Genomic DNA, 15,791 nt, shown 5'->3' with positions numbered 1-15,791 from the left:
GTGTTTCAAAATTCCAGGTTTGTTACTCAGTTCTTGAGAGATACCTGACAGGTCCCTAGGACTGTGTGGTTTGTTTCTACTCCTCTCACCCCAGGAACCCTCCAGGAGCAGGAGCTATGGCTTAGGAAGGGAAAACCCCATTGTTGGTAATTCCAGCAGCGATTCCCAAACTCACCTTTTCCGCGTGGAGCTTCCTTTGTTCATGAGGCAACGTGGCAGCTTTATCTGTGGAAGAGAGGAATGACTTGGGTTGTGAGCCTCAGCAGTGAGCAGGGACAGGAACACCTCCTGCAGCTGGATTTAGGGAACTAGTTCAAGATCATAAAAAAGTGATCTCATTTAGTAACAGCAATTACTTTTACTAAACAGGAATAGGAATTCATACAGAATTCCCAACTCACTCTCTGGCTGTCATGCCTGAGCCCCTGGAATAGGTGCCAGAGCTCAGGTACCTCCCTCCTGCTGTTACCTTTCATTTCTTTCAGCTTTGAGAGCAGCCTTTCGAAGTTCTCCAGGTCCCCATCTCTCGTGGTCAGATTGGCCAACTCCTGGATGTCCATGTCCAACATGGGATCTGAAACAGAGATTGATTGAAGAGAAATTATTCTGGTTTATCAGCAAAAACCCGGTATTTTAACATCTGCAAATCCCATTTGCAAACTCCAGCCCCAGAGGAGAGAAACAAACAATTTACTGATTGTTCACATGGAAAATCAGGCATTTTATGGAAGGAATTGTTCCCTAGGAGGGTGGGGAGGCCCTGGCACAGGTTGCCCAGAGAAGCTGTGGCTGCCCCTGGATCCCTGGAAGTGTCCAAGGCCAGGCTGGATGAACTTGGAGCAACCTGGGATAGTGGGAGGTGTCCCTGCCATGGGTGGGAATGAGTTTAAGGTCCCTTCCCACCCAAACCATTTCAGGATTCCAGGATTTTATGATGTATTACATTGCAAGAGTGTCTTTGAGTTCATCCAGTAAAAGTTCCCTGCTGATTCTGGAATGATCTCTCTAGGAACAACCACAGAGTGAATTAAAGCCTGATGAGACAGTGCTGAGACCACAAGTGATAACACCCTGTGTTTAGATCTCCACATACAAGTTGTGAGAAAGTCCCATCTCCTGGAATGCTGCACTTATTTAAGGACTGGCTCTGGCAAGTACATTTATCCTCACTTTTCCCAGTGGCTTTGTGGGACCATCCCAGCCAGGTGTGTCTGCTCCAAGCAGAGCAAGATCTCACCTGCAGCGTTGTCCAGCTGCAGGTTGTTTGTCCCAGCTCCATCTTCCCTGCTGTCAGCCTGGGAATCTTCTCTGTCTGCTGGGGAAGGGTTGGACTGTCAACAAACAGACAGGTGTTTGAGTGTGAAAAACCAAAAAACCCCATCAGCAAATCGAGTGCTTCCTGTTTTCACTTCAAAACCTGACACTTCATCTTAAGCTGTCACTGCAAAAGCTGTGCCACGAAAAACCCCTTCTGCAAGGCTGCCAACAGGTACAACAGGGAGGTTTCTTAGGAAAGAATATGGTTTTAAATAACATTATGAAATGGTAGTTTTTGGTTTGCCCAAAATGCCGCTCTTGGACTAACAGATTAATGAGAAACATCTTGGATGGAGCTTTTGGTGATCTCTCCTTGGCTCTGGGGGTTGTTTTACACATTGGCACAGTGGGGAGGTGACAACCACCACCCTGAGGGTGACACAGGAAAGGGCAGCACAAGGGACAGGTTGAGCAAAGGACAGGAACCAGGAATTACTGTTTACTTCTGTCTCTTGGGTCTCTTCAGGGCCGACGCTTCGATTCGCACCCGCCAAGGTGCTGAGGAGCCCAAAGCCCTGGGTCCTGTCTGGAGACAAAGCAGAAGCTGCAGTTACCACAAACACTTGGAACTGGCCAGGTGGGACAGAGAGGATTTCAGGGAAAAGGTGTCAGTGCCTTAAAAATATATTTTAAGCAGAAATTTTACATGTTTTCTAAGGGGTTTTTAAACTCTGTTAGCAAGATTTACTGCTGAGTGTTTCTCACGGGGAGCCACAAATGTGGGATCTTTTTAATTCTCGTTTGAAGTCTCTGCTCCTTTAGGATTTGAGCTGGCAAATGGCTCCTGATTCCAAATGAGGCAGCTGGAGAAATCCAGGAGCAGCATTTGGTGTTCCTGACACTTGCATGGGAAGCAGCACTGAGTTTGGGGCTGGATACAGGAGATGCAACAAGTGCCTTTGCTCACACACAAATTGTTTAAATGGTAATGGCAAAGGCAACTTATAAAATATCTAATTCAGAATTCCTGGAAGGAGCCAGCCATCAAATCCAATTTGTGGAGGTGCTTTGGGCCTTCCACAGCTGCTGCCCTGCTGTGTATTTCAATGGGATTTTAAAATCTAACCTAAAAAGTGACTTCAGACCTAAACCTAAACAGTCAGCTAAGACAACAGATGTGCTACAGTATTTTTAAATTAAACTAGCTGCATTTTTAATTGCTTTTATATAAAAATATATGTATAATAGGTGATATTATGAGGTGTTTTTTATACCAAGTCATGCTTTTCTAAGTCACAGTTTACTCCTCCATACAAGCTGGCCTTGCACTGAGTAGTAAATGTTTGCAGTTACACAAGGGACTCAGGAGATTTTTCTGCAAATCTTTGTATTTTAGTCAACTAAAACTGAAATGTGAAGTTATTGTACTAGAAATAGCCAGGAAACAATGAATGGTGCCAAAAGAAAGATTTAATATTACTTTTGAAAATAAATGTGTTCTAAATGATTACACTCATGACTAAGCTCTAGACTCAACTGTTGAGCTGATGTCATTTTGATGCACTGTCCAAATTTCCCTGCCATTTCTCCAGACTCTCCTTTGGAGGGCTTGGATGTGTGACTGAACCCATCAGCCATCCAGCAAACACGTAAACACGTCTCCACAAGAGCATTCCTGGGACCTCCTTTCCTGCTGGATGCTCCTGCAGCTCACGTGTGTCCTGCCCCAGCCTCTCCTTCCCTCCTGCTCTCCCCAGCAGGTATCTGGGGCCACTGGCTCTGCTTTATCCACTTTTACTGCTGGAACAGGTCACCTTCCAAAGGGTTGGGAAGAAGTGAATCAGTGGAGCCAAATGAATTCCCTTAAAAATGTCCAGCTGCCATGGGAGAGCCTGTGAAGTCCGCCAGCAAATTAACAGGAATTGAGGGATAAAACACCAGGACTTGTATCCCAAAGCAAAGCAGCTTCCCCAGGTTTCATTGGGCTGTCTTTTGGGAAGCTGTAAAGATGGACATTCAGCCAATTTCTGAGTCATCTCAAGTGGGGTTGGACACTGCAGGCCAGAGTGTACTGGAGAGAGAACATTCCCACATTGGCAGAGGGCTGGACGGAGTGATCTAATCATGGACCTCATTCCTATCTGGGATTAGTTTGTCCTGTCCAGAAAAATGACAGGGGCTCCCTGCTCCACATCCCCTCCTCCAACACTACAGAGCCTCAGCCAGAACAATTACAGATGTCATCCCTTTCAGAAAAACCTGGAATCTCCAGCAGGGCTCTCTGGACAGCAGCTATTTGTCTCTGGCTGCGTGGTTAGGGAGGTGGCAGACATAACACTCGGTTGCAGGCACACCCTTGAAAAGAGCCTTCCATAAACCCTTTTTATTGGATCTAAAAGTTATTCCAACTTCTGGGTGCAATTAAGGAAGTGGGTGATGCCTTACACAGTGTTCTTAGGGCAGCCAAGCCAAAAATTAGCTCATCCAACTTATTGTAATAATCAGTGGTTATGGTGGACCTGGGTTGTCCAGAGAAGCTGTGGCTGCCCCTGGATCCCTGGAAGTGTCCAAGGCCAGCTTGGAGCAACCTGGGCTAGTGGGAAGTGTCCCTGCCCATGGCAGGGGGTGGCACTGGATGAGTTTTAAGGTCCCTTCCAACCCAAGTTTAAATAACTAAGTTTAAAAGTTCTCCCTAGAGCAAGATAATTGGCCCCACCTGAGGGAACCACCTTCACCTGGGCTCAGGAGGGAGGGATTTAAGCAGGGAACAAGCCAAGCTCCTCTTCCAAAGGGCAGGAAATGGCTTCTTTTCCTACCACACAAGCTCTTGGAGGGACAGATAAAGGCAGCAGCAGTTGTGGGGAGGGAAATATGTTACCTGGAGAATCACTTGTGTCCTTCTGCACAAGGGGGAGAAAACCTCCTCCTTCTCAGAGTGAGAGAGCTCTGAGGGCTGGAGAACCAACAGCTTTACACCAGCTCCAAAAAGGAATTGCCCTCTGGAGACCCCCAGGTAAGGCTGTTTGTTTGTCTCAATAATTTATTTACTCACAAAGCATGTGGTGGGATTGTTTGATGCAAAATTGTTTATAATTCAGCTGTGTTACACTGGATAACTACTTTTATGAATCTGTGTGAGAATGGATGTATTTAATGTTAAGAGAAAAAAGTCAAAATTTTAATAGGTGTGTGGAAAAACTACAGCTTGAGAAGAATTGTGTTTGGGCTTAAGATAAAATGCAGTAAAATAATATGGGTTTAATGCTCATGCTTGAAGAAAGTCATTCCTGCTCTGCTTGTAAACTTAAATTGTCACAGGAACAGGTTGTTGAAGGAAGGCAATGCTGTAACACTGTTTTTTTGGATAGCTACACTTAACAGTGCTACAACCACATGCTACTACACATTTACTACTAGAATTATCTTATGCTCTCTGAAAAATCTCCCCATGGAACACAAGAGCGTGGTTTCCAAGCAGGCAGCACTTGTAGGTAATTCAGTGGAAAAGCTAAAGTTTGATTCACATGGCAGCCAGTTTGCAGGAGCTGGAGGAAGCTGAAAACAAAAGATGTGTTACAGGTTGTAAAAAGTTTTATTTTAAGTAAAATGAGCTTCCCTTTGAAGGCACAGTCAGGCTGCAGCACCTTCCAAATATAGCTCACTTCCTGAGGGGTTTGTGGTGATGTGTGGGCTTTGTGGAGATAGAAAATCTGGATTTTCAAGGAGTCTGACCTTTCCAGAACACAGCAGTGATGTGTAGGAATTTCCCCCCCATGAAAAACTGAACATGTGACTGAACTGTGCTGTTCTGTAAGGTGGCATCTGCCAAATGCAGGAAATATGCTGCTAAGAAACCACTTTTGGCACAAGTGAGATAAGTTTGCACCATCTGCCGTGGTCACCTGGTTCTCTGCAATGGTAACACTAAGTCAGACCCCACCTTAACCTCATTTCTGATGCAGGATGAGAAACACTCAGGAAGCTGCATTAAAAAAATAAAACATATGATCAGTTTGGGAGTCCTCATCTTGGTTTTACTGAGTCCCAGCAACTATTTTGCAGCTACAGGGAGGAGCAGAAGCCTCTCAGCACTTTAAATCAGTTCACAGTTAAAAGTCACAACAGGAGAAAATGGGACAGGAGGGAGCAGACAGACATTGGAAGGTTTCTGGGGGGGTAAGGGTTTGTGAAACAGGAGGCCAAGCCCTCCCCAAGAGCTTAGTCCTCCTACATTTCCTGCAGCACCTCGTGTTGTTAGAAAGGTAATTAAAGGTTTTCAAGTAAATGGAAGTGTCTGCACTTGCAGCCACAGTATTTCCTTTCTAATGAGTCTAAACCTAAAGTGATTTTTTTTTTTCCCAAAATTCTAGATACCAGATAATCACTTGTCTGCAGGAAATTATCTGAGGTTGCCTGTTTCAAAGAAATTCTGTGGTTTCCACATACTCAAGTGGGGTTTTCTGCAGGGAAATCTATCCTTCTTGCAATGCACTTGGTACATCCTTTAACATTTGACATCACCTCTCTGCCAAATCTCATCTCTGCACTTGCTATTCTCCCTGTTTCAAAAATTAAAATAAATCCCAAATTTGGACTTTAACCTTTTACTTCTTCTACACCAAACCCTGTATCAGTTTTTAGACCTGATAATGACAAACTATTTCCTGCTAGAGTTTGGGGGGACAACCTTTCATTTTTCATTGCAACTTGTAGAATCCATGGAACATTTCACTCAGTTACTGACAGGGTGCAAGGTAAAGCACAGAGGGAGCAGGAGCAGATGCTGAAACAGGAGTAAATCTTGACACAGAAATTCTTCCCAGTGAGGGTGGGGAGGTGCTGGAATGGATTTCCCAGGGAAGCTGTGGCTGCCCCAGCCCTGGGAGTGTCCAAGGCCAAGTTGGATGAACTTGGAGCAACTTGATCTAGTGGAAGGTGTCCCTGACTGTGGCAGGGGGTGCAATGAGGTGAATTTTAAGGTCCCTTCCAATCCAAACCATTCCATGATTCTGTGATAAACTCACAGGCAACAGGAGAGATTTACTGGGACATCAAGGACAAGGAAAGCAACCCCTGAACCCTCTTATTCCCCGGGAAAGGTTGAGGGGTGCTCAGATCTCTCTCTAGTGATGCAGTAGCTCAATTTAAACTTTTGGTAGGAAGCCCAAGCCCTGTGGGATTCCCAGACTGCAGGCAGGAGGGAGCTGTCACGTACCGCTCTTCATGACCACGTTGGACCACACGTTGGCATTGAGGGCTTGCACGATCCGCTTCACCCCGGTGGACTCGGGGAAATCATCTAAACCAGAACAGAGACATTGCCCTCCTAAAAATCACACCCAAACCATGAGGGGCCCCAAAGCCAGCAGAGGTGTGGCTGCAGGCCTGTCCTATCTTCTCCCAATCCACAGAAATTGCTGCTTCTGGGAGGAAACACAGATTTCTCACCTTTGTTTCCTGAGAGGCCAAAGAAATCTAAATTAACACCTCACTTCTTGGTCTGAGCTTCCAGGTATAATGAACTGTGAGCTCTCAGCCTTTGGGACAGATCTACATTGTTAAGTACCATCTGAGTAAATTTAATAGTGACAGACAATTTTTAAGTTGTTGTTAAAACCTTTTACCCCAGGATCTTTTAGAGTGCTGTGTGGCATAAAAATAGATATTAGAATTAATGCTGTGGGGCATAAAAATAGGTTATTAGCATTACTCTTCCTTCCTTTAGAAAGTAAAGAAGTTGAGATAACCATTTAAAAAAGGTGTGATGCTTGTTAGAAATGAGATTGATTATTGTAAAGTTGTCTCCACAATATCTATCTCGGAATGTTCCAGTAATCCTGGGAATTACAGGAACCTGAAAGACGAGGGAAAGCATTATTCAGATTTGAACTTATTTACTGAATAGATCTGACACCACTTGGGACAAAGTCAGTTTTCCCATTTCCTCAGTTTAGTCAGCTTCCCATGTTTGTGCAGGTTCACAAATGGAAAAAAAAAACCCACCCAAACAATTCTTTGGTTACAAAAATGTGATTGTTTAGAAATCAAACCCCAGTGACTCAGGGACAGGTGCAGTAATTGAAACTGCCTTTAAAAAGGAATTTAAAGCTCTCTCTCTGACCCCTTAGATCAAATGTTTTGCCCTCTGTGATGCTGCTGTTTGGTTTTATATCAGAGTCATTATCAAAGTCTCAGTTTGGAGCTCTTGTCCTGGCTGAGTGTCAGTGAGTCACAGCAAAAGCTCTTTTGTGATGAGCTGCCAGAAATGTCAGAATTTTGAGCAGATACTGGCCCAGAGTGTTTACTGCATCTGTTGTGCCTTTTGTAATTCACACAGCATGTTTATGGGGTAAATAAGTTACTCACTGGAACACAGTTCCTCCTCTGCATGAGTCACAGTGAATCAGCTACCATTTAAAAATCTAGGGAAGAACATGGATCTTAATATTCCCAAAATTAACATCCTGAGTCGTTGTTACTCCTATTGTTTATATTATGTAAATGGTAAACAGCTTGTTCTTTAAAAGAGTTATTCAACAGAAAAATAACTCAATGTAATGTTACTAATATTTCCTTTCCAAGCATTCAAGGGTCTTCACTTGTGATTTTTCTGGTTTCTGGGAATCAGAAACATGTGCATCCCTTCCTCTTTGACCAAACAAAAAGAAAGCACTTTAAAGGCACGGTGAGGAGAGAAGGAGAGTTCTCAGCTACTCAAGATACAATTTACCGAGCCTTTAAAGGGGGAAAGGGGTGGGACTTGTGCTCTAGCTGAGGATTTTACACTGGATTCTTCTTGATGAACCTGAAATGTTAGTGACTGCCTGCACTCCAGCCTGGCAGTGCAGTCACTTCTCTTGTTTTGGCTCTGTAGGGGTAAGATGGAAACACTTTTTTGCATCACTGAAGTGAGGAGATAAGGCTGATGCTGCTAAGGCTCTCAGGAAGTGCACAGTCACTCTTCAGGAGTGGAACATCACACTTCTGACTTTTTTTTTGCCTTTTTTTTTTTTCTTTGAGTTACAAACGTATGGGCAGCCAGTGATTCTGAAACTGGTTTATTTCCTGTGTAACCCTGCATGTTGTTCTAAAATGTTTTTAATAACCTCCCCTCTTCAGGCCATGGTGTCACTGTTTGAATAATGTCTATCTTCTCTCGGTAGTTACAGTAGTTTAAGTTTCTTTTTAAAGCAACAAAGAGTTTTCCTGCCCTCGTGCATCTCTTGTTCTTTTGTTTTAGATTTATTTTCCAAGTGGAATTTATTTTCCAAGTGGAATATAAATGCTCCTAATGTATCAATACAGCCCTAGGGTTCAGTGCCAGAGAAAGGAGCAGATATTATTATTTTTATGGAGGTGCTACATAAACAGCAGCTGTATTTGGGAGGAGACAAATGGAATTTCTCAGAGGAAATAACCTCCTCCTCCTCCTCCTGACCTTTTATAGCTGAGACTAAGCCCCACCAACTGGGAGCATTCCATGCTGTAATCATGTGGCACATCAACAATTGTAAGGGGCATAACTTTTAGAAGTTATTTTGGGGTGTTTTTTCATTCTCAAAATGACAAGAGAAGTGGCAGTCTTACCATCTTCGTCAGGCAGCTCCTCAGGGTTAAGTTCTACCAGCTCAAAGCCATGTTTGATGCACCATTCTTGAGCTTTCTGTCTGTTTACACCTAAATTGGGAAGCAAAAATGGGTATTAAACATACAGATTTGAGAGCAGTATCAGCAGTTGAATATTTAGCTGTGTTTTATTCACTCAAGGTTGTTTGCTTATTTTGGATTGTATGGGGGAAAAGTGTTGTTATAGCTGCTGTGGTCCTTCATTCACTTGGGATTCCAAAAGCTGCAGAGTTAAACTCCTCCTTGGAATTGTTTTGGGGGTTTATTTGAAATGCCATGAAGTTAAATGGCTTTGGAAGGTACTCAAAGGAAAATGTAAGTGAGGTGCTACAGTGAAAGAAGACTTCCATTAACTCTGGGGTTGATAGTGAGTTAAGCTGCAGGGACACATCTGCACCTCCAAGCTCACTGTTGTGTTTAATGGCCAAATGGTCAAAAAAAAGTCCTTTCCACTGGAATTAAGCAACCAACAGCCTCCCCCAGGATCATGCAGATCCAGCAGTGTGAAGGCCTTTTCTCCTGGCAGTGGCAGGGCACCCAGAGCTCACTCTGAGCAGGCTGGCACAGTTCTGATTCAGCTTTAACCACAACTCGCTGATGGTTTCTGTCCCTGCTCCCGAGTCTCTTGGCTGTTCAGCACATCTCAGGGCCACTTGCACCCAGATATTCTGAGCAATAACTGACTGAATTAGTGAATTATCCTGCAGGGTTAATGACTCTGTCAGTGGGGGAGTTCTGGGGGGTTCATACCGTTCTCAGACACTCTGTTGCACACCAGGATCAGCACCTCTGGCAGCCACTCTTCTGTCAGGGGCAGCCACTCAGAGACACTTTCCAGCCCAGTTTTCTAAAGACAGGAGGGGAAAAAAAGGAATTCTTTGGAATACATCCTCAAATACTTGAGTTTTTAATAGTATTAGAACAAAATGAAGCAAGGAAATGTGCTTTTTCTGTCTCAGTCTTTCTGGCTCCTGCTAAAGCACTGTTTCCATTGCTGCCTTGCAGCTTAGTAGCAACAATTTTGGATAAAATGCACTGAATCTTACATTTAGCTCCCTCATTTTTGGCTCTCCTAAAGGAGCCTTTCCAAAGCAGCATCACTGCTGGAAGAGGATTTGCCTAACTTAGTGGCATATTTGTATCTTAAAAACCTCTCTTCCAGTTGGAGTAGAGTAGTAAAAGGGGAGGGAACTGCTGCTATTGTTAGCAGGCATAATTTAACATGGATCTCCTGACAATTAATAGCACAGCCTGGAGGGAAGGGATGGCACAAGAGGGAGAATCTCATTTATGGTTATCAGTGTGCTAAGGCAGCTCCATCACACAGATAAAGCAAGAAAAGGAAGCAGAAGAGTCTCACTGTTGTGCTGTCAAAGTACACCACGAACGCCTGCACGGACTCGGCGATTTCTCCGGTGACGTGGAACGTGTTTGGGACCACACAGAGATGGATATCTGCAGAATAATACTTGTTATCGATTGTCCAGGGGTAAAAATTCACTCTGCCACTCGTAATTGCACCCACAGTCAGGTCATCTTTCCCTGTGATACCTGTGGAAGAGAAAAGGAAAGAGAAGGGTGATGAAGGAGAGTACAGTGCCCACTTCACTTGCTATAATAAACCAGCCTGTATTCAAGATCTCTACAAATTCAACTCAATTTGTTACTCTGTCCTAGATTTTAATACTTAGCTTTCAAAAGAATTTGCTTTCTAGTTTTCAAAGTAAGACATGGTACAGCAGCTCTCTGGAAAGCCTTTTTTTTCCCCTGGAAATGCCTTTTTAAAGTGTTAAACTCACTGCCTGTAGACAGGATGTATGGAGAGAACACCTCGACTCTGTTACAGCAGAAACAACCTTCACACAGTCATTCAGATGTAAAGAACTGTTTGACTGTGACCACAACCTGAAGGTAACTAATGAGAAAACGAACCCAGTTACTACAATTTGGTTGTAATTCCCATTAAATTCCACGTAGGAGTTCAACAATTAAAATCCCAGGCAGTGTTTGATAAGATGATGTTAAACACTGCCCTTCCAGGTAGGAACCTTCCCAGTGCACACTCCTGGCACCTCATGGAGTGGGATTAGAGTTTGCAGCAGAGCATCCCTCCATACCTCCAGGGAAAGGGCAGAATACCTTGTTGGAGCTGGATGAACTCGAGGTCACCTGAAAACACAGGTCAATTATTTATAAAATGGCCTGAGTCATTCAGAATTGCCTGGGGCATCAGAGGAGTTAAAGAAATAAAGTACACAGCTTTTCAAGGATCTTAAAGGTTGTATTTTAAGGTACTGAGAGGCAGTTCCTGGAGCTGTAAGAACAGGCTGTTCCCCAAATAGTCTGGACCATGAATTTGAATTTATCTGTATCTTACCAATAAAAAGGCAGGAAAAGCCTGTTGCCAAGGTTGCCATAGAAAGGTTCAATGATTTTTGCAACTAACTGCAAAGTCTGGTGTGCTGAATGAACACAGTGAACAGGGCAGGGAGAGGGGAGCTCTGAACCAGGATTATTTGCAGCAGTGAGGAGGAGATGGAACCTGAGGGAGAAATTCCACCTCAGACACAGAACCCTGGAGCCATTTCCTACTGAAGAGGATGAAACAGGAATCTCCTCTCTGGGTTTGTGAAGAAAAATGTGCTTTTTCCAGGTTAAAGTTTGATTATTTTTTTTTTATTTTATTTTTTTTACTTGGGATGCCAAGAGTTTTCAGAGCAATTGGTTTTTACATTTGCTTTGTAAGTGATTTTTTTTTTTTTTTTAACTTGCAGAAGAGTTCATGGGCAAATTTAGGCCTCAAAGTACTGCCAGCATGAGGACATGGCCCATTTCCTATTACCTGCTCCTTGTTCCTGTACTTTAAGCAGTTTTCTTTCATCCCATTGTGCTGCTGATGACCCATCCTGCAGCCAAAGATTTTGCCAATTCCCTGTGAAATTTCTCTCTCAGTAAAAATGGATGTTGCACACTAAACTCAAAAGGGCTTCAGGAACTTGCTGAAAGGATTCAGATTTGCTGTGGCCCCAGCCTGCACTCAGAGTTGTAACAAATTACTGCAGAACAGCCTGGCAGGAAACTCAACAGCTTGGGAGGGGTTTTCTCCCACAAAAGTTGCTTAAAACAATTAGGTTTTGGCCTTTAGAGCAAACAAGCAGAGACTACAAGAGAAATATATACTGCAACTCCAACTGAGTTCTCATTCTATGCAGAAACTAGTTTTAGGTGTCATATTTACCACCTCTGCATTTCAAAAATTTCTTTCTGGAACAAAATGTATTTTAGTGAAAAAAGGAAATTCAGCCACGATAGTTTGGTATCCAATCTAAGGAATATTGATCAGAATAACCCCATGAAGTTCTGTTTGGATACAGAATAATCTCCTAGAAAATGAATATGGCAAAAGGAGGTGGCTTGTCCAACTTATCTCTCGTGAGTGGCTTAGGAGGGAGTGACTCCTTTTTAATATTAAACTCCTCAGCCACTGAAAGTGTCAGTGGTTTGCCATCCAAAGAGCCTGGAAAACCAAGTGAGTCACTCTGACCACAAGAGGAGCAGGGCCTGCTGGGCTGGGCTCTCCAGCTCCCCTTTTGGGAGAGGGAAGAGGCTGCTCTGGGTGACAGGAATGCAAATACACTCCAGAGGCATCGCTAAAAACACTCGTGGAAAAGCTCGTGGCACTCAGGAAAGTTGCTTGGTGTCACTCAAAAATGTGATTTAGAGTTCAGAGTCTTCTAAGAAATATTGGGAGTTGTTTTACTTCCAGGCAGTCAGCTTAGATTTTCAGTTAGTGCATTACTTGTGTCCTCCTTCACTCACAGGTGAGTGGATCTATCTATAATTTTTAATGAAGTGGACACTAATCCTGATCGATGCCTTTGGAAATTAATTTCAGCTATTTACATAAATCTTTGCCCATTTTACTGACTTAAACTTGTTAACTTTTAATTTCTTATTCTTGCCTATAGACAAGATAAATGAAACAGTGACTTGGAGGCCAAAGCAGACATGGCAAAGCTCTGTAACCTCACATCCATTCCCTTCTTTAATACTGAGGCTTAGTGCAAATACTTTTTCAAAAGGTGAACTGGAGAGCAGAAAAAACTTTTCAGAAAGCTGAATAATCAATATTATCAATAATAATCAAACACCCCTGTGTAGCTCTCTTGCAGCAATTTCCCTGTTCTCTGACACCCAACTGATATTTTTAAGCATTTCGACCACATGGTGTTAAATAGTAATATTTTTTGGAATAATCATAACTACTTTTTGCAGGGTGTTTTCCTTTCCAAAGGGGTTAAGGTATTGATCACTCTTCCTGGTGTTTTTCAGACTGAATCCATGCTGTAAGAACACAAATCAGCCTCCTACAATGCCCTAAATGATCCCAAATCCTCAAGAGTTGTCAGGTATTCCAAGTAGTTCCCACATTCTGGGCCTTGAGAGCCACCTGGTGGAATAAACCATAAAAAATACTCCTAAAAACTACACCAAGGAGGAAAGAGACCCCAAATGTGCTGTAGGGGAGGAGGGGAGTGGTAAACAGTCAAAAAAGGGAAGGGAAAGAAGGGAAAACAATTACATCAGGCAGGATTTATCTGTTGGTCAGCGTTTTTAAAACTGAAACAATCTTATTTGCTGTTTTAATTTGTGATAAATATATCACAATAAGACACAGATCTATGTTCATTTGAAATAGTTTTGTTTTGCCACGACACCCAATGAATTAAAGCATTCAGAGCATCCTACAGAAACCTGAACAAATAAAAATATATCCAGCAAATATACCATAACACTTTCTTCATCCTCAAGTCATTTCCTACTGGGAAAAGACTTGGAATTAGCCTGGAAGGTTCTGACAGGCTGTTTGACCCCACCAAAACCCTTCAGCCCAGCCCTGTCCCCACCAGTATGTCCTTGGATGTTTTACAACGTTCTGCTGGATGGATCTGATTTAAATTCACTTGTTAAACAAAACAGACACTTAAAATTCAAATGGTATTTTAGTAAATCATCTTGTTTCTTTCAGGAAGATTTTAATATCTTTGTGAAGAAACCCAATCAAGGACACCCAGAGAAAGCAGTAAGACTCCAGTTTGGTGGAAGCTGAGACATTTCAAAGTGAGTACTATTTTAAAAAAATCTGAAGTTTAAATTTAAGACTTTCTCAGATTAAGTAACATTTCTATGAAGCTTTCTACTCATTCTTTTTTTTTTGTTTTTCATGGGGAAATTAAAGTTAAAAAATCAAAGGAAACCTACAGGAACCTTGAACCTTCCCATTTGCTTATTTTCCTCAAAAATAAGCAAAACCCAATAATTATATTCTTTGCTGTGGAATCCTTAAATAATTCAGTATCAACTCAGTTGACAGAGAAGCTTTTGACTGCAGGCTTTGTACTGTTGTTTTTGTCTCAAAATGTGGTTTAATGAGATGGAGGGAGCCAGTTCCTGGGGGCAGCCCTGTGTTTGTGAGGTCCTAAGTAAGACCCTGCTCAGGAAAAGATGAAAATAAATCCAGAAAAGGGGATGAGGGTGCTAAGTTCTACATTTCAAGTGTGCATAGCAAACTGTTCATGAGTTCCCTAAAAAGCAAGGCTGTCCTAAGATGTTGTAATGGGAAAGCCATGAAGATGTAAACAGCTTCTTTTTGGAATCCCTCTGAATTTAGAATTACCAAAAATCCCACCACGGTTTTCTCTGTTATCAGGTCTCCCTATGTTCCCTTTTAAAGCCATGAAAAGGAATACTGGGTTTCCAGGAAAACCACTTCCTACAGACTAAATTCCACGTATTTGACATGAATTGTAATCTGCAATTCTAACAACTGCAGAGCAGATGAGTTTTTTAGTTATCCCTTTTAGTGCTTCTGCACTGGGACAACAAATGGTCTAATGCAAGAGCCCAGGCCCAGCAGGAATTTTAGAAATTCCACCATCCTGAAGGTCCAAGACAGTCTGTTCACTTCATAAATGGGCAGGTGAAAGCAGAGGGACAGTATTTAGTTTGCTCCTGGTTTTCCCTTGCCCATAATCCTGAGCCACTGGGGTTGCTTTGGAGTCCCCCTCTTGTTCCAGGGACCACTGATGCGTCCCAGAGAAACAAGAATTGGTTAAGGTAATTCTCAAATTGTCCAGGTATAACTCACAATAGCTTATTCCCACAGAAGGGGGTAAAAGAGTATTTTGGGACATGGGGCTTCCTTTACCCTGGGTGTCAGAGTGGACAAACCACAACCTAGGGCTCCAGACCATCCCTGTTCAATGAATTATTTCCTTGAAGCACTAAGGAGGTCCCTGACACGGGCTGCAGGGGACTGGGTGGCAGCCCTGGGGCTGGGGGGAGGATCGAGACCCTGAGGGGAGGATGGAACCCCCGAGAGGTGGATCTGAGACCTGAGGGGGCAACTGGGACCCTGAGGGGTGGATTTGAGACCCTGAGGGGGCAACTGGGACNCCTGAGGGGGCAACTGGGACCCTGAGGGGTGGATTTGAGACCCTGAGGGGGCAACTGGGACTCTGAGGAGTGGTTTTGAGACCCTGAGGGTAGAACTGTGACTCTGAGGGGGGGCTCAGCCGCCACGACGAGAGCACTGGGACCCTGAGGGGATGGCAGCGATCCTGAGGGGAGGATTGATCTCCTAAAGTGCCGATTGAAACCTGAAGGGAGAATTGGGACCCTGCTGGCGAGGGACAGCGATCCTGACGGAAGGACTGAGCCCTGAGAGAGGAACAAGGATACTGAACGGAGGACTGGGACCCTGGCGGGAGCACAACCACCCTAAGGGCCCGGGCTGGGGGGAGGAGCCGCTGCCAGGCCGCTTCCAGCGGGCGCGGGCAGGCCGAGTCCCCTCGTTCCGCCCTCGCGGGGGCCGCGGCGGCACCGACTCACGTTTGACGAGCTCCTCG

General features: G+C 43.8%; 1 protein-coding gene across 1 annotated transcript in view; it reads right to left on the bottom strand.

Moving 5' to 3' along the window:
* Positions 1–15,791, bottom strand: part of AAGAB (alpha and gamma adaptin binding protein) — a 19,077-nt gene that overhangs the window by 2,671 nt on the left and 615 nt on the right. Inside the window, exons 2-10 of the mRNA XM_029958773.1 lie at positions 15,775–15,787; positions 10,244–10,434; positions 9,634–9,730; positions 8,845–8,934; positions 6,473–6,556; positions 1,761–1,843; positions 1,238–1,331; positions 470–574; positions 176–225 (exon numbers count right to left, since the gene is read on the bottom strand). Coding sequence (XP_029814633.1) covers positions 176–225; positions 470–574; positions 1,238–1,331; positions 1,761–1,843; positions 6,473–6,556; positions 8,845–8,934; positions 9,634–9,730; positions 10,244–10,434; positions 15,775–15,787 — 807 coding nt within the window. The remainder of the gene's footprint in view (positions 1–175; positions 226–469; positions 575–1,237; positions 1,332–1,760; positions 1,844–6,472; positions 6,557–8,844; positions 8,935–9,633; positions 9,731–10,243; positions 10,435–15,774; positions 15,788–15,791) is intronic.

This window comes from Manacus vitellinus, unplaced genomic scaffold (assembly GCF_001715985.3).
Source record: "Manacus vitellinus isolate BGI_N305 unplaced genomic scaffold, ASM171598v3 scaffold_16_pilon, whole genome shotgun sequence".
Lineage (NCBI taxonomy): Eukaryota > Metazoa > Chordata > Aves > Passeriformes > Pipridae > Manacus > Manacus vitellinus.
Note: the sequence above shows the minus strand (reverse complement) of the source record. Positions and strands in the feature narration are given on the sequence as shown.